At 45.4% G+C, this 17723-nt stretch overlaps 2 protein-coding genes across 2 annotated transcripts in view; one reads left to right on the forward strand and one right to left on the reverse strand.

The window, feature by feature from the left end:
- Positions 1-1188: 1188 nt before the first annotated feature.
- LOC144162942 (protein O-linked-mannose beta-1,2-N-acetylglucosaminyltransferase 1-like) overlaps positions 1189-17723 on the reverse strand; it is a gene marked incomplete in the record, with an annotated part of 354130 nt that continues 337595 nt past the window's right edge. Inside the window, 19 exon segments of the mRNA XM_077693679.1 lie at positions 1189-1879; positions 2370-2437; positions 2533-2574; positions 2859-2930; positions 3011-3119; positions 3450-3640; positions 4128-4256; positions 5651-5723; positions 5919-5977; positions 6528-6608; positions 6746-6790; positions 8533-8608; positions 8697-8767; positions 10166-10293; positions 11102-11200; positions 11930-12047; positions 12665-12778; positions 13534-13599; positions 14260-14466. Coding sequence (XP_077549805.1) covers positions 1807-1879; positions 2370-2437; positions 2533-2574; positions 2859-2930; positions 3011-3119; positions 3450-3640; positions 4128-4256; positions 5651-5723; positions 5919-5977; positions 6528-6608; positions 6746-6790; positions 8533-8608; positions 8697-8767; positions 10166-10293; positions 11102-11200; positions 11930-12047; positions 12665-12778; positions 13534-13599; positions 14260-14466 — 1821 coding nt within the window.
- The window catches only part of LOC144162944 (uncharacterized), a 245362-nt gene continuing 242576 nt past the window's right edge, over positions 14938-17723 (forward strand). Inside the window, exon 1 of the mRNA XM_077693681.1 lies at positions 14938-15788. Coding sequence (XP_077549807.1) covers positions 15679-15788 — 110 coding nt within the window. The 5' untranslated portion in view covers positions 14938-15678. The remainder of the gene's footprint in view (positions 15789-17723) is intronic.

Consider the following 17723-nt stretch of genomic DNA (forward strand, 5'->3'; position numbering starts at 1 on the left):
CGGTGCTTGTAGCTCGATGTAGAGACGGTATTCGTTTAAAAGTTTAGCGGTCAGTTTCTTCGCTTGGCAACACTGGAAACGGCCACAGACATGGCCGATGCACCACGGACATGGACAAGTGCCGCCATCCCGCGGAGCCCGACGTAATGAGTGACAGAGAACTCACACAGTTGCATGGAGGAGAAGAGGGGTGCCTGATCTGGGGGCCGTGTGCACAACGTCGCCTAGCAACAGACGCTTGGCCACAGATATGGCGGTGCACTCGCATGGTTGCCTGCATGCATTCCACGCCATTGAATGCCGGCCATAAGCATGATGTGGCTTGGCATGTCGTTTGGCTTAATGCTAACGTTACATAATGTTAAGCCAAATCAGATGTTAGGCCTGACATTTAGCTTTGAGGTCTAACATTGTCAACCGGCACCTGCTGGATAAGGTACTCGCTGCACTTCAAAATGCAGGTTCTGGTTGATGTAAGGCCTCAAAGTGTAATGTTAGGCCTAATCTCCTAAACTCCTAAGTGCATTTGACAATCTCTGTTGGTTTGGCAAAGTGTCGCATACCCACCCAGTAGTAGCACATGCCTGCTATGGACAAGTCTTTATAAGAAATATGTGCCTGTACTCTGAATCCTAGCAAACTGTTTCATAACCACAGAGTAGGCCTTACCTGTGCGTTGGGATACTGGGCAATGCTTTAAAAGAAAAAAAAATATACGCTGCTTACGTACGACACTCCGTCGCAGCCAAACCATCTGTCAATTTTTTTTCTGTTTACAACATTGATGTTGTGCAAGTCAAGTGCTTGTGTGAGCAGGAGCATCATTGTATGAGCCGCAGTGTTTGTAGCGATAGCTCTATTGTAATCATCAGCACCCGCCGAATGCTTTCCAAGAGGGCAAATTATAGACTTTTGTAAAATTGAGTAAACACGAGGAGTGAAAATGCGCATTCTTGATGTATATTCCCAAGAAAACAGAGCACGCAGTTAGCTGCTCTGTAGACATTACAGCTTCATTAAGAGTGACTCACGTTGTATGCCCAATCATTGGCGATTTGTAACACTTATCAATTCCTCCCTTGGCCATATCAAATGATGCATTCTGTAGGGCGTAGAATGTGCGCTTAAAAAAACTGTGCTCGTAGAGCAATGCCGCTCACGGACAAGAAGTGACATGAATCACAGGGGTAGGTAACGATAAGTCTTTGTATTTCACAAAGATGCACTATTAATCCTGAGTTTGTGGGCAAGCTGTTGAATTTTGCTGCCAGTTTACGATCGCGACTTGCACTGATGTAATGCCTCAGCGATTAGGCAACTTTTACAGAAAGGTTGTCACAGCGGCTTCAGACATTTTCTTTTACTGTTTAAGTACTATACAACCCGACGTGGCCACCGAACAGTCAGGTGGCAATCACGTTACAAGGTAGAGAGAGCTACACATGAACTGCGAGTCCCCTCCGGAGACCCGCCTAGGCACAAAACTTGTGTCCTACAGAACCTAAGAAATGTACAGGCTTATATTACAAATGTGATTACTGAGACCTCTCGCACACAGTCACTTGCAGCAGCACAAAGTTTGTGTGGCGAGGTCGCACAGTCACTTGTCGCAGGCGCTTGGCTGGCGATGGACAGTTCTTGCAGACACTGACTATAGCACAAATGCACGCACTTCACAGACACGCACGCACACACATGATAACGATGCCTTCACTCCTTGCAGAGTTCGAAGCTGTTAGAAACACCGTGGTAGAGTGAATGGATGTGAAGACGACAACCGGTGTCTCTCTCGGTCTCCCTCGGGCACTATCGCAATCGGTCCTTGTCTATTTTCTGCCCTTCGAGGTATATGGGAGTCACTTTGGCTGGCTTGAAAGACCTGCAAGTCCAACAGTGCAAGGCAGCTTCAACTTGTAGCTCTACAAGAGCTAGCACCTTTGTACTGCCATGCAGGTATACGGAGGAGGTTTATTTTGTGCAAGCTTAAAGTTCCAATACAAGTATATAATGCCAGCAGCACTATGAATAACAACTAAGGACAGTGAGATGAACAATAAGTTCAACACCACATGTCCAAATGTTTTAAGTTAGGCGTGCAAGTACTTAGTTGACTTACGAGTACTTAGTTGACTTGTATAATTGACTTACGAGTACTTAGTTACGAGTACAAGTACTTAGTTGACTTACGAGCACATCGTGCTGAGTACTTGGTTAACGTATGAGTACTTAGGTACAAATACTTAGTTGACTTACGAGTACTTAGTTACAAGTATTTAGTTGACTTACAATACTTAGTTACAAGTACTTAGTTGACTTACAAGTGCTTAGTGAGTTACGAGTACTTAGTTAAGAGTACTTAGTTGACTTACGAGTAGGTAGAGTTTGGCACACCAACAACAAGCAACTGGTTTCCCTTCATAAACAGGCGCCACATACTCTGGAAAATAGACGAGACACTCTTTCAAAACTTGTTCAAAGGCTCAAGTAACTCGTTTATTTGACTTTGCTGAAAGCAAAACAGGGCCAACTTACCTTGTGGTAGCCTCTAGGATCGAGGTCCCATATTTTGAAGCACTGCAAAAACAGCGTCATGTCACATGTCATATCTGCTACTGTGGTCTTGAAAAAGCTAGCTACGTGTACTTGTAGCAACAGAAGTTGACAGAACTGATTAGGTGTCATGTCTGCAGATTTTGTAAACTCCTACTAAATGTCAGCTTCATGCACTTCAAAGAAATTCGCCACATTAACACTGGAAATATTTAAAGATGTAGAGGTGCACCTTTCATTCTACATCTGTGAACTGCTTTTATGAGGCAGTTAGCTAAACCCAACAGAATATGTAGAAATGTGCGTACCTTGGCAATTTGAAGCCACGTCGAGAAGTCTCTGAGGCCATTCATCTTGAAGAACATGACGTAGACCTCCCCCTGGGGACAAGAAAAACGGGATGAGAATATGAGGAACATTTGAGCCTCAGAGTTTCAGTAGTTGGAAGGGCACCCGGTACCTTTGTGTCGGGGATGAAGTTCTCCTCGCATGGACTTTTGCTGTGGTCCAGCACGATGGCTCGCCTCAACAAGTCGTGGATCACTTGCTCATAGTTTTCTTTCTTGACACTGCCAGGGTTCAGAGACGCGCTTTGGTTAGCTTTTACGAAGGAGAAATAACCGTCCTTTTTCTTGCCATAAGTGTCACATTGAGTACAGACGTGTCGGAAATGAATGGAATGTGACACTCAAAATAGAGCCCAAAAAAATTGAAGATTGTGCAAAAAATGAAATGGTGCTTTTTTGGAATGCTATAATTGAGACTCCTACATATAAATTTTGTTGCGAGGGACAGATAAAGAAACCCTTTTTGCTCGCGGCTTTATATGAATTCCAAGAGGAGCTCGAGAGTAGAAACACAAGTGAGTCTATAATGGAGGCAATTGCACTGAGCCCCACCTGTCGACCTCCTTGAGCTGCACGGCGGGCTGGGTGTTGAAGGCGTGCTTCTTGAAGTAGACGTCTTGGAAGTAGGAGTTCATGTTGAGTCCCGAGGAGCCAAAGTGGTACGTGCGGGACACGTCCGGCACGATGCACTCGCGCCCCTTGCGCACGTCGGGCAGCCGCATCCACATGTCCCAGTCCCAGAGCTGCACCAGGGAAGGAGAGGAGGAGAGCACATTCACTGTGAGCACAGCCTCGTTCAGATTTCATTCCAGTCGAGCTTTCAGGTGTAGAGAAAGAGAGAGGGAGGGGGGGAACCCAGCAGGAATGTAGTTAATCCTTCTTAATAAGGGTAATTGAGTATGACATGGAATTCAATGCCTGTATAATTTCTTATTTTTCTCGTAGTCTCGATAAAAGAAAACCCTGGTTAAAAAAAAGAAAAAGAAAAGCTTCCAGCACTGGTCACACTGGTGCTAGATTTTCAGTTAGTCAGCAGTTCAAGTTAAAATTGCACACAACAAAACAATCAAATAATTGTTTGTAACATAATTAGCGCTGCCACTTCCGGGAAGAGTTAAAAAGATCCCCACACGGATGAAATTAGCCTCCCAAGTCCCTATTGCTTCCCCTCCTAGCCTGCGTGTAGCTTCACTCAAGTGATGGTGGTGTGTGGAGGGCGGAAGAGCTCGCCTTTTCGGGTGTGGGCCAGCGGGGCTCCAGTTCCTCCTTGTAGAGACTGCGCTTGAGGATCCAGCCCAGACCGGGCATGGTCTCCACGCGGTACAGTTGCGACGGGTCCTCGCTCGTGTGCTCGTAGCCCTGAGGGGAGGAGGAGGAGGAGAAAGCCTTTCAGCCCTCTGCTTTACTGCGGTGCCAACAACAACAAAAAAAAGCTGAGGAAAGACGAATATCCTCACCTGTTTCACTTCATACAACACTCGGCCAGCCAGCAAACACACCAGCAGTACTCCTAGCATATGGCTCTTATCCATTTACGGATTATCTCCCATGCAGGTACGTGCCATGTGTCGGTATGCAGGACTGAGTAGAGCCCAGTTCTTAGTATGGCACCCACTGCAATTCTAAGAATTCCACTATTGACAGCTGACGTTGTGACTAATGGCACCCAGCTTTCCATGTCCCATCTGTTTTATACTTTCATGTCTGGGAACAAGAATCAATGGCAGTACACGGCCTTTCGGAGTGAAATGTGATTCTTACAGGTGTTTCTCAAGACGTCAGAAAAACTAAAGACCAGACTGGTTTGCCCCGGCAGAGCTTGATCCACTGACAGTGAGAAATACCATATTTTTGCATGTATAACCAGCCCCTGCATATAATTCACACACCCACTTTCAGCCCGCTGTAAAATAGAAACTCCTCGCGTATTGTCCGCATGCTTGGTACAGGAAAGGCTGCATCAAAGCTACTGCTTAAGTAACACATCACATATTATGTAGACAGAAAAAGCGTGTATTTAGCAACTAGGATACATTGACTGCAAGGCAAATGTCAAAATTCACTCAGTGTCACTGCTCTCACTAGAGCTATCACTTGAGCCGCAGTACTCGCGGCACAAAACGCATTGCTGCGAAGCTGCACTAAAGTAAAAACTCCTTGTATTATCTGAATCCCTACTTTGCCACTGAAATTCTGACATTTTTGGTGCGGCTTATACGCACGAAAATACGGTAATGCTTTTGGAGTGCAGCAAGGAAGGAATGATGGTGGTAGCAAAGAAAGAGTGAAGAAGAAATTGGGAGAGATGAGTATGGCGAAAAAATGAGGACGAAAGCGGAATGCTGCACAAGATGTGCTCCACAACAGCGACTTGCTAAGAGATGATGGCAAAACAGCAGCACACCGCAGTCCACTTGCTCATGACCTCATCAACAAAGTGTGTGGTAAATGTTTCCACCAACACCTTCATTAGATACAAAGATACAAAAGTGGTTGCAAACCAATGCGCATCTTTCAAATTGTTTGCCTCAACATATTGCCAAATGAAAACACCTAAAGAGCTGTGCTCAAATTTCTCATTAGGGTGCACTGTAATCATTAGTGAAATTTTTGCATGCATCAACGCCAGTCAGGGGTCGACCAGGTGTTTAGTAGTCTAATTTAGTCAACACTCGCAAAGCTTGTAGCTTTGCCAAATGGCACTGCACCGTAATGCACTTAATCAGACGAGATCCTTGAAAAGAAAATCTTACCTGGTCATTCCACGCAGAAATGCAGTAAATGGAGTCGTCCTCTTCTAGCAGCCTCAGTGTTTGACTAAAGTAGCTGCGAGTGAAAAAAAGAGAACTCGGTTCAAGTTTATGACGAGCACATTCACAACCTATACTCTACTGCTGGAAACAGCGCAATATGGCTCACTTTCCATATCAAGCTCATCACATACATAACAGTGCACTGTCAGTTGTCACAAACTTGCACCGAAAGTGTTTCTGACGTGCCTGCAGTTTCCCCCAAGCTTACCTGAAAAAGTCTGGGGACACGTCCAAGTCCTCTTCAATTACAATGGCATACTGGGCATCCTGGTAAATAAAATAGAACAGGAAAGAAGTGAGGGCAGGAAAGTAGATTTTGCTCAGTAGCAAGACAATTCAGTGAGGAACGTGTCAGAGGGAATGCTGCGGGTTAATTTTTACTCGGCACTGTAATTCTTCACAGTAAGCCACGAAAGCTTTTCCTACAAGTTGGGATGTCTTAACACAGCGTTGCTTTCTGGGAGGAGAGGGGACTTTTGGAAAAATTAAAAAACCCATTTAGACGAAAAACTATCTACAGTACCCGATCCTCAGATGAAGTAGCAGACAAACTTAAAACACTAACTGCAAGTTTCTTCTGTAAAGTTGCTTCCGTACTGTAATGTTTCTCCGACATTAGACTGGCACAGGCTGATAGGTCGCATGAAAGTTTGTGCAGTACTCTTGAACTGTTTGTTTTCAAAGGTCACATGCCATTACACCTATGCTGCGTAAAATTCCAATAAAAACATGACATTAAAAAAGTGTGCCACTTAAAAAACATGCCACATGTGCCAGGCAAACGCTTGCAGTTGGTTTTCTCTGGCATCACACTTACGGGAAAAAGGTTGAAGGTTGCAGTGAGACTAGCCTTGTAGTGTTGAGATATCCGAGCATTCTTCAGGCCTATGGGCGTGTGCTGCCAAGATGAGCAAAAAGATTAGGCCGTGAGGATTGCATCAAATGCATAGTTTGCAAAACAGAGACTGTTGCATGAAGCTGACAGTGAAGGAGAACATACAAGGAAGGAAGAAGCTGATAAACGGACTAACTCACTTGTATTCCTCTAATGTTGAACAGCTTTGTGACTTCCAGCGGCTCCTGCAAAAGACATCACGCAGGGCTTTTGCAACTTTTTTTCCCTTCAACTAGTCTGTTGACCAGAAAGCAGTAGTTTAAAATGGTGACAAGAGTAATTTTTTTATGATGCGCAACATCATGTGCTAAAGGGGGCACATTTGGTCTTAAACCAAAAAAAGTTTTATTTTTACAGTGATGATTATGAAAATTCGGGTGCGTATGTAGTTTTTCATTCTGATTGTAGATATGAAATTTGTTTTTGTGCAAAACGACAACGTTCAAATTTATTTGGACTTCTACATTTGATTTTTTGACAGCCTTTATAAAGAAAACTGCTGGAGTGATGCAGTTGAACAAGGTACCAGTGAACTGTGCACAAATCAAGGAGTGCGATAAAACTGACCTCATCATTCTATCTGGTCTGTAGATGAAGTTACGATCGTTTGAAGTTAGGGCTTGAAAGGCGGAACCCCAAAAAACCGATTTTGCCTTCAAAGACCAAACTTCAAATGGTCGTAACTTCTGCTACAGACCAGATAGAATGCCCAGGCGAAAAAAACAATTGGAGGACCATTTGGACCTGCCGAAAAGACAATTGGTTCAAATGGAACCATTTGAAAATGCAAATGGTTCCATTTGGCCCAATCGTGTTTTCGACAATTCCAATTGGGCCTCCAATTGTTTTTTTCGCCTGGGTGATAATGTTAGTCTTATTGCACTCCTTGATTTGGCCACAGTTCACTGGTACCTTGATCAGCTGCATCTCTCCAGCAGTTTTTTTTACAAAGGCTGTAAAAAAATCAAATATAGAAATCTGAATAAAGTTGAATGTAGTCATTTTAGACAAAAACAAATTTTACATCTACAATCAGAATGAAAAACTACATACGCCACCCAATTTTTATTATCATAACTGTAAAAATAAAGTTTTTGATCAAAGAACCATGTGCCCTCTGAAAGTCATATGCAAGAAGGAAAGGTACAACTAGTAGTCGACAGAAACATTCCTGCATCCACCTGTGGTGTTGGCAGAACGCCAACAAAGTCTTTCAACTTTTCTAGGAAAATGATTTTGCTTGTCACAGCAAGAAACCTCTGCCTCAGGCTTACAAACGTGACGCCAACAATTTGTTTCTATCAACGTCTACCATCAAACATTTTTGCTTATCACCTGACAAATATTATTCCTTTGGTACAATTGTAATCTCGTTGATGACTTGTGGCAGTTGCACCAGAAGCCAACCAATGTATTGCAACTTTATTGGACTGCCGAATTAAGTGCGTGCCCTTATTAAAATTAAGGGAAAGGAAGTGGCATCGCAGTAAAGTAACAGCTGACTAAAGGAATAGTTAAGCCAAGCTTTTTGAAGTCAAAGCAATGAAAGAAAACATTAATTCAGTTTTCAACACAGTTGAAACAGTTAAACTAAAACTAACTTCGTTAAAGCTAAGTTAAAAACAATTGCTTCATTATCACTATTGTCTGCATGTACTACCAATAATACAAAGAAAAATTACGAGAACTTTCTTATATCCGTCACCCCATTATGGTCTGTTTCATTAAAGGAGGTTAAAATGTGGACATAATACACAAAAAATATTGTTAACACAAAACTTCCAGAGATTTTCAGGGCCTCTCAAGCTTGTCTTGGCATTCAGTTTCCACGGTCTCATTTAGTGTTTCATGCTTGACAATAGATAACAACCCGTCTTATGAAGTAAACGTGGTTCAACAGGGCGGAATGCAAGCGCCAGGCACGTACCTCGAAGTACCCGTCAATAAATACTGTGATCATTCTCGGATTAACTCCATGTGCCGACAGCAGGGACCGAAGCATCCTGAAATGGCAACGACGAGAGAAATGTGAGGACAGTGCAGAACGAGGCTCGCTGTGTTTGTAAGACCCGAACTGATAACGTGTACTACCTGTACAAATAGTGCGGCCTATTGCTGGCCACAATGGCCACGGGAACGTCCTTGACCCTGTTGTTGGGAACCTGGCAGGGGTGGCAGAGAGAGAAAAAGAGCGAACATGATCGTGTAAATAACAGATGGCCAGAAGTTACACCCTGCTTGAGGCAGCTTGACCAATCCAGCCGGTTGACTTTTGCCCATGCAGTGAAAACTGACATGTCGAACACGATGCCATGTTTATTTGCTACTGTGCAACTTACTTTGCATGTAGTGTTTATGTAGTGCTCTACGCACAACATCATACGCACGAATCCGCTCAAGTAACAGTCTGCGCTGGTTACACATTTCTGACATCTAAAGTCACTATATAACCTTATTTGGTGATGCTACCTACTCTATTCTGTGGAGAGGCTCCCACCCTTATGCACTGTGTACAGCTGGAATGAACGCCCCTTCTGGACTCGGCTGCTTATTTTTTCCCCTCAGTAAACGTCTACCTCCTCAACCACTTCATACCATTAACGACAACTACGTTAGATCATGCCTAAATGGAGGTACGGTCGAACCTCGTAATAGCGAACACTGATATAGCGAATTATCGGATATAGCAAACAAAATACAAAGTTTGTTTGGTCACGCTTTATTTCAATGACACCTATTCTTTTTATAACGATACCAAAACCTCAACAGACGCGCAATATCAGCTATAACGAAGCTGGTTCCCGCGAGGCTCAAAACTTAACAGCTAGCATATTAAAAGCAAAATTTTAAAAACAGGTTAGACAAAACAACCATTTTTTAGTGGCTTGAAAAACTGCAGAAGTACAAAAGGCCCCTTATTGTGTGGACACTGTGAAAAATCTCATTCTGCTCAGGCTGTGAAAAGCCACCAGGCGAAGGCCAAATCCTCTTTCGAGTAAATAACGCAGGCCTGTTTTGCTGAACGAACTTTGTTCTGTTGCAATTTCACGATCTTGCGTTCCAGTCTGTTTAGTTTGAAATGCCACAAGGAGACAGATAAGGATTACCTCGTTTATAGTGGGTTCGAAGCCTAGAACGATGCGTTTTTAATCTAGGATTGTTGCGCGAGCCAGGATGACGATTTATTAGAGCCGATTTTTACCTCTACAGTTAGAACGAATATTGGATATAATGAACTAATTTACTGCCGCGATAATACTTCATTATAACAAAGTTCGACTGAACCATGTAGGCAATGCAAACTTGCTTTGGCAAATGCATCCCAAAGACCATAAAAATTTGCACCAAGCAATCCATTAGGCTACACTGAACCAGCCAAACTGATTGGCTCAAAATTTAAGCTAGCAAGCGTGTGGCGTGTCCTAATCGGAACATGGTATAGACAAAGAAAAACAGGAGACTGCTTTGTAAAGGCAGTGGGTAGAGATGCGGATAGTGCAGTAACTTCAGGCAGAATATGGACTCGCTCCTATCTGACGCATAAGTGGCAGCAGACTCACGGGCTCTGGCGAGAAGCTGAGTGGGGCGGGGTCGGCACAGCTGCACACGCTGCCATATCCCTCGATGTGGTTGCAGAAGGCGCGCCGACGCTGGTTCTCCTCATTGTCGGGCCAGTCACACTCGCTCTCTGTGCAACATCATTGGAAGTGGTGACAAGTTACGATAGCGCTCGGCTCACATTCACCGCATCAGCAACTGCCCAGCGTAAAAGATGAGCAAATGAAAGATGCAACACAGCGCTGCAGCTCTGCACCGTTGCGTTGGGCCTGACTTCTGTCCATTCCACCCCCTGCACCAACCTGTAGCACTGAATTTTCATCAGCTAACCCAACTTTCTCTCCTCTCTTACGGCTGCGAGTTTGTTCATGCATTCTCTTGAACCTGGCACGGTTAAACGTTGTAAAAGCTTGGAACTTGTCCTGACTACAGTTCCTGTGCTGCAAGTTGTGGCATTTTTAATTTCATTCTGTTTTCCGTCGAGTAGACATGGTTGCTACTTCCTTCATTTTTATCCATGGTATCTGTAAGATACAGCTGGCAGCTGGGCAGTTTGCCGTGGCCAGAGCCTGCCATTGCAAATTACTGCACTTAAAATCCACGCACAAGCGCAGTTTAAAAAATAATGCTCGGTACATGTGCAACTGGTTACATTGACCCACAATTTTGCTTGTATGATCCTCAAAAACTCAGCTTTTCAACACAGAATTACAAGAAAACTATGTGTACAGGCAAAGTGACCAAGTCATGATCTGCCTCCATTCTGCCTTTAAACCAATATACATTTCAATACGATGTAGACCAACACTGCCCTATGCTGGCTGATCACTGCATCGTCATGTCCACAAAGCGTGTTCCTTTTTACTTGTGCTCCCTGCCAATGATGAGACAATGGTGGGTGGGTGGGCAAAGAAAGAGGAGGCACCACGGTGGCTGACCTTCAACAGGAACGAGGGGGACCTCCGCCTTCAGAAGCACCGGTGCGCCCCAGCTGTTGAACTCGGGGCTTTTGCTGTACGTCTCGCCGTACATCTTCCCTGCAAGCGAGGGCAGGGTACGAGCCACCGTTCGAACAGTCATAAGACAGCCGTAACAGTATTGCACCAAACATAAACTGTGATAGAGGCAACGTCATTATTACAACAAAGGCTTCAACAGCCACCTTTCCCGAGACAGCTACCCGTGCGGCACTTTTAATAGGAAGCGGCGAAGGTGATGTGGTGTAACATAAAATTTGACACGCACTAGCACTCCTTTATGATCTACACGCTTGTAGTGCTTTGACGTAGCTAGGTAGGGTCAAAACGGGTCCCACCACTCCTCAGAAAGAACTTAGGTCACAGCTGTGGGCACTGTGACATTCGGTCTGTATTCTGCTGTGTGTCCGTGCGAAATTAATCGAATTTCAGGAACATTACAAAACAGGCATCTCTGCGCAAAGTCTGATTTCTATGTGGGGAGGTGCAATTCAGAAGCAAGCAGGCAACAGCACCAATGCCTGACCGGCCCAGTGCTGTGACCTTGAGAGGTAGATTTATCACCCTCACAAACACCTGCCATCAACAGACAGAATAGTTTTTTAAAAGCGTTTTCATGGTGCATGCAGAGCAGATTATGGGTTCAGTGCTGTAAGAAAAGGAAAACACCATTACAAGTAAGGGGCTTCTTATCACTTAACCTGTAAGAGGCCAAGAAAGGCCAAGTTGACAAAACTCTCGAAGTACGTCGGTTTAAAGAGGGAGGAGGGACCAGGCAGGCACACGTACCGCCCTTCTGCGTGACCATGGCCCACATGTCGCGCCAGCTGATGACGTGCGACTTCTTGCTGCCCAGTCGCTTGAGCAGGTCCCGTGCAGGCTGTTTCATCTGGAAAGTACCCTCGTCCTGGAAGCGAGGGGATGAGCAGCAATGAGCTTCTGAGAAGGCCTCGTTTCTCTCTGCATCCACAAACTGGAATCGCCTCGGCAGAATTGCTGCTCGGGTAAAGTACAGTGCGCTTAAAGCTAGTTTTTTTTTCCCTTAAGAGTCCTCAGTGAACAATACGGCTAATAGAGGGAACTTACAGTATTGATCCGTTTACGTCTGTGTATACTCTTATGCATGAGAAGAAAAGCACTGTTAAAAAAATCACTAGGAAAGCAGGCTTGACTGCTTGACACAAACCAGGCTATTACATCAACTGCACATCACACTTTTTTTGTACTGTAAAGAAAAGAACATTTTCTAATAAATTCAAAATGAGCAATAGTACTTGCGGATAAAAATAGGGAAGGCCGAAAAGGTATCGCTTGTACTTGTAAGTGGAGCAGCAAATTGAGCAATTCTGAAACTAACATTTAGGAGGTTGAACTTCCATCCGGGGGGCACACTTGTCCTTTGAATTTAATAACAAGATCCTTCCTTGCCATGTCTTATTTATTCATTCGGGTGCTAATTGATGACCCCATTATGCATGTATTCATTTGTGTATACGTCTGGGTGGTGGTGCCCTGACCACCGACCTTGATGGTGAAGATGAGCACGCGGCCATCGGAGACCATGTTGAGGAACAGCGCCATGGCTTCGTCTTCGTGGGGCGAGTAAGTGTCGAACATGCGCTGCGCCATCACGCTTCCCTGGAGAAAAGTGCAAAAGGAGAGAACATGTCCGCATGATATTCCCCGCTGAAGTCACTGCTAACCCGATTAGAACTGCGCAACACTGAAACACAGCACTAAACATTAACACGCATCTCGCATGTTTTAATGCAAGTTTACAAGTACTATAGGTGCACAGCTGTGATTTTTAAGAGTGACTGTCTGGAGAAAAGATTCATTTAATGAGGACTGCTAATCCAACACAATTTTTTAACAGCGAAGCTGTTTAGCAAATCAATTTTTCGCGTCCACAGTTAAAAATACCAAGAAAATGCCACGCATATTCACTTAGGGAGATTGGCCAGGAATTTCGAACATATCCACTAAGGAGATTGGCCAAAATGACCATACCCACTTAGAGAGATTGGCCAAGAAAAAAAATACAAATCTTGCGTTCACCGTAATCGTGGCAACACTTGCTCGCAACGAGAAAGACACGTCATATCGTACGCTCCTTCAAGGTGATGCCCCATGATTATTACTTCCAAAAAAAATGAAGGAAGTTCACACTTATAGCAACAATGTTGGAGGCGGCAAAGAAGCAGCAAACCGGCTGCAATCGTGGACTTAAACTGTCGTGATGGTCGTGGAGGTTGCGTACAGCTTCGCTACCTTCAAGTCTTGTGTGTTAGTGTGAGCTTCCTTCATTTTTTATCATACTGCACTACTCTGTTTAGCCTTACATTGAGAGTATGGGCTATACATGAGATATTAGTGATGGAGTCGAAACTTACTGTAGCTTGATTAAGAACTAGGACATGGATGCCACGTCCCTTGTTATCCTCTGAGTCGTCCAGGATCTGGAAAGCATAAAATGCAAAGGAGAGAGAGAGAGAGAGGAGGTCACTTTTGAAATTATTTTACAAACTCCTATTGCCTCATCTGTACAAGACTGCCAGGCTGCATTGCCTGGATGGTGTAGAAGCTTGCTAAGTAATTACATTCATGCCTAAATTGATTTAGCCACAATTACCACTGCTGTAGTATGATGAAAACCTACTCTCAGCTGAATTTTGATGTGATGTGTAATTTAAATGAAACTTGTGGGGGTATTAACAATGTTTGTCCAATGTCAGAGAGGTAATACTAGTGCAAAACCCTACACAGAGGATAAATATTATGGAGGTCTTCGTGAAACAAGCGACAACAACAACAGGGACCGCAGCGCAGCTCACGGTTTTCTCCGCACAGCACGCTCACTTATGTTGGCTTCTCTGCACGGTGTAGGAGCTATGTAATGAAAACTAACGCCAGGCCGTACTCAGGGCGGTAATTTTATTTTTAAAAAATGGAGGAGTGCTAACTAAAGAACACAGAAACACACACCAAAGCGTGTTTCACCAGCACGGCACCAATGCAGCGGGAAATGAGAATAAAGGTGACGCATCAAAGAGACACAAGACAGAGATGGCTCCACCAACAGATCCTTATCAGACGAGAGAAAATAGCAGTGCACCCACCGTGGTGCCGTCGACGGTGACGGACACCTTGGACTGGCTGGAGACCACCTCGATGGTGAGCGCCTTGGGCAGGCCGTCGTGCAGGCGCAGGGCGTTGTGGCGGCCGCCCTCCTGGGTGGGCGAGTCTTCCTGGAGCTTGCGGCTGGTGTCCATGATGAACATCACGTTGATCACCACAGTCACCGACAGGATCGCCAGAAGCAGGTACTGCGCGAGAACCACACGAGGAGCACTGTTATCACGACGCATAAAGAACAACAATACCAGTAAATACAGAATGGGTAAATACAGTCTGTCTTGCCCCTAAACAGGGTCACAGTTCGTCCGAACAAAAAAGGAAAAGTAAATGTTTGTCCGTCGAACGCAGGTCCGTCTCATAGTTTGCAGCGAAGCAAGCAAGGACGCGAAATGTTTACAGCGGCAATAATTTCCTGCATTGCACAGCCCTTGCAGTACTTCTCGTGCAGCTGTGCTAATTACGCTTTCAGTTACATTCTCAGGCACAACAGAACAAATTATTTTTTACATGCTGCTCTAAACTTTCTGACACCGCGGAGAGCTCAAATTGGTGCATTTCTGGACTCTTTCGAACATTTTGGATATTAAAAGGAGCTTCGTGATTCCACAGGAACTGATATGATTGAACTATAGCATTCACAGAATAGTGGAGCACTGACGGCTGCCGTCGTCGACAAACCAATCTGCCGCCAGGTCCTTGCCTGCAGGGCTGCTTTCCCACGGGGTACCACGTTGGGCGAAGCCAATTTTCTGCGCTTTCGGCCAGACTTTTTCGCGAACATTCGACGGGAATTTGGCGAAGGAGATGCTGTATCTTCGTGGACAACTATAACAGCGTAGCGCTACGTTATCGCAATACGCTGCGCTTCCAAAATTAGTTCCGTTAAAAGCGCAGGCCCATCCTTGCGCCAGCGACGTTGGCCTGCACGACGACCAGACGAAGCGCAGTTACATGATTTGTGGCGCGATTCGAATGACAGCGCAACTCCGGCGAGTCGGCCGGTGCCGCTTGCGATCAACAATCGCTCGTCACGGCTAGCCGACAGTCACGGGCGCTGCGGTTTGCAAATAAGCGCCGTTGCAGCGGTTCCGTTGGCGCGACGCTAGCGTGTGGACGGAGCCACTTCCAGGTTGCCGATTTTGGGCTATGAGGCGCACCGTAGTGGAGGGCTCCGAAATCTTGACACGCTGGCGTTTTCGCTTTTCGCCGTCATCTGAAAAATGGCTGCCTGCCCCGGTCTTGATTGAACCCGCGTCCTTGGGCTCAGCAGCTCAACTCAGCCGCCGCGGTGGGTGCAGAAGTCGGTTTTTCTTAACACGCAATACGACCGGGAACAGCCGCGCGTTAAGTCCGACGAAGGATTTCTACACCCGATCAGTGCCCAACGGAACGCCGCAACAATGCTCCACGAACATGACAATGTATTCGCGCTGACCAGTTCTTGGACAACTCATGGGACAAGTATCTTCGCCCCTGTCGTCTGCCACAGCGCCATCGACTGCTCCCGCAAGTAGGTTGCGATTCTTCGTCCCGTATAGCATTATGCATAAAGGCGATGGCGCAGTACATCTGACACGCGCGAAGTGTCAGATGTACTGCGCGGTATCGCTGGTATCGCCACCTCCTTGACGAAATTGATAGCAGAAGGCAAAAGAAAAGAGTGAATGAAAATGTAAACGAAAAAAAAGCGCGCCAATCCACGTTGTGAAGGTGGTTGGAAAGCGAAACTGTAACTGTAAACGACACCCACAAAGATTACCCATGTGACGTCATTTAAATTCAGACACGTGGCTCTACAAAGAGTGAAGCCAGAGGCAAGTGAAATGCACTTAACCACACCACACCCTTTATTACTTTAAAGAGAGATTATTTGCTAAGGTTAAATCATTGCATGATCCACGAATGGTGGTTGGTTGAGTTGTATTGGTGAAGCACATGAGTGGAAATTCTTTTTTTATATAAAATTAAAGGAAGCTCAAACTGGGTGTTAAACGATCTCACTTCTCCGTCTTTGCCGCCGCCGACGGAGACGATGAGATCGGAGGCAGAGACGGAGGAGAATTAAGTGAGCTGCCATGCATTGGTGTGAGCTTCCTTTCTTTTTACGAACTCCTAGCGCATGCGCAAGGCGCGCTCACGGCCTCTACACGTGTCATGGGCGGAGCGCACAGCGGCGCGAGAGGTCGCGTGATGCTACTACGTGGCATTCATCGAGTAAAGGGGTAAACCCGCAGATGTGCTGTGTGTGTGTGCACCGTCTGTCTCCCCCATCTTTGGGTGGGCCCTTCAATAGGTAAGACAACGGGCTCTCGCTCCGTTTCTCTATTCGTTCCAGGCTCGATTCCTGGCAGTGCCAGTGACTTCTTTGTTCGCGGGTGTTTTTTGTTAACACCAACGGTCGCGACAGAACACTTGGGAGGTAGAGGTAAAAAGCTTCGCTTTAAAAGGACGTAGCGGGCGCGGGTTCGAAGTCTCCACCGGCACTGCCTCCGTTGCCAAACGCAAAAAGCGGGAGTCGGAAGGGGGGCACAAGGGGCCTTGCATGACTACTTGCGTTAACGGCGTCGGTTTCAAACCGTTCGGAGCAACCAGCTCACCATCGCAGTTGATATTTGATTTCCGCTTTTAAAATCGGCACAAATAAATATTCATAGCGCAATTTTCACCCCGATAATCAGGTATTTTCCCGCACATCTAGCTTGGTTTGGTGCAGTAATTTTACTCCGGCGGGCGAGCAGTAAACAGGAAACGATAAGCAGGTGATGTCTGGCGCCGCGTCAGTGCGCCGGGCGTGCTTGCGTTCCCTTTTTGAGTGCGGAAAAGGCTCACTACATTTATTACGGATTGCGGATATAACGAAATAACTTAAACTGACTATCGCGTTTGTTATAAGTGAGCTGAACTGTGTGTAGTGCCTTGTTCCTGCTCTGTCCCCCCACTTTGTTTTTCACTCTTTAAGAACAAGAAAATTGCTGTGGTTGAACACGATCAAACCGAGTTTGTCAAGCGATAACTAGGCTTTGCTTGCTTTGGGAAAAAAGAAGACCACTGGTTGGCAGAGATCTAACTTTGCTGCGTGTTTTGGTTTCGGTACAGTATTATAGTTCACTATAGTTTCGGCAAGGACGACTCGGCGTGAACGTGCAGTGAACTATGGCGCAGCCAGCGCCTCTGGCGGTGGCGGCAAAAGTTGTGTTTGCACCTGGACAGTGCAGTATATAGTATAGCTATCACTGTAAAATCCTTTGAGCGGGCTAATTCAGATTAGCTGAGAACGTTTACAGGAACTGGCTTGTGTATTTCGCCACAATAAGAAAAAAACGTTCGCCGTGGCAGGGAAATAATTCAGAACTCCATCTGGAGCTTACCTGCCATAAGTTTTCACAAAGAAGTTTATAACGAACACTGAATACGATTTATTTATTTATTTATTTATTTATTTATT

The sequence above is a fragment of the Haemaphysalis longicornis genome, unplaced genomic scaffold (genome assembly GCF_048455015.1).
Source record: "Haemaphysalis longicornis isolate Haplotype H1 unplaced genomic scaffold, Haemaphysalis longicornis Haplotype H1 scaffold_12, whole genome shotgun sequence".
NCBI classification, from domain to species: Eukaryota; Metazoa; Arthropoda; class Arachnida; order Ixodida; family Ixodidae; genus Haemaphysalis; species Haemaphysalis longicornis.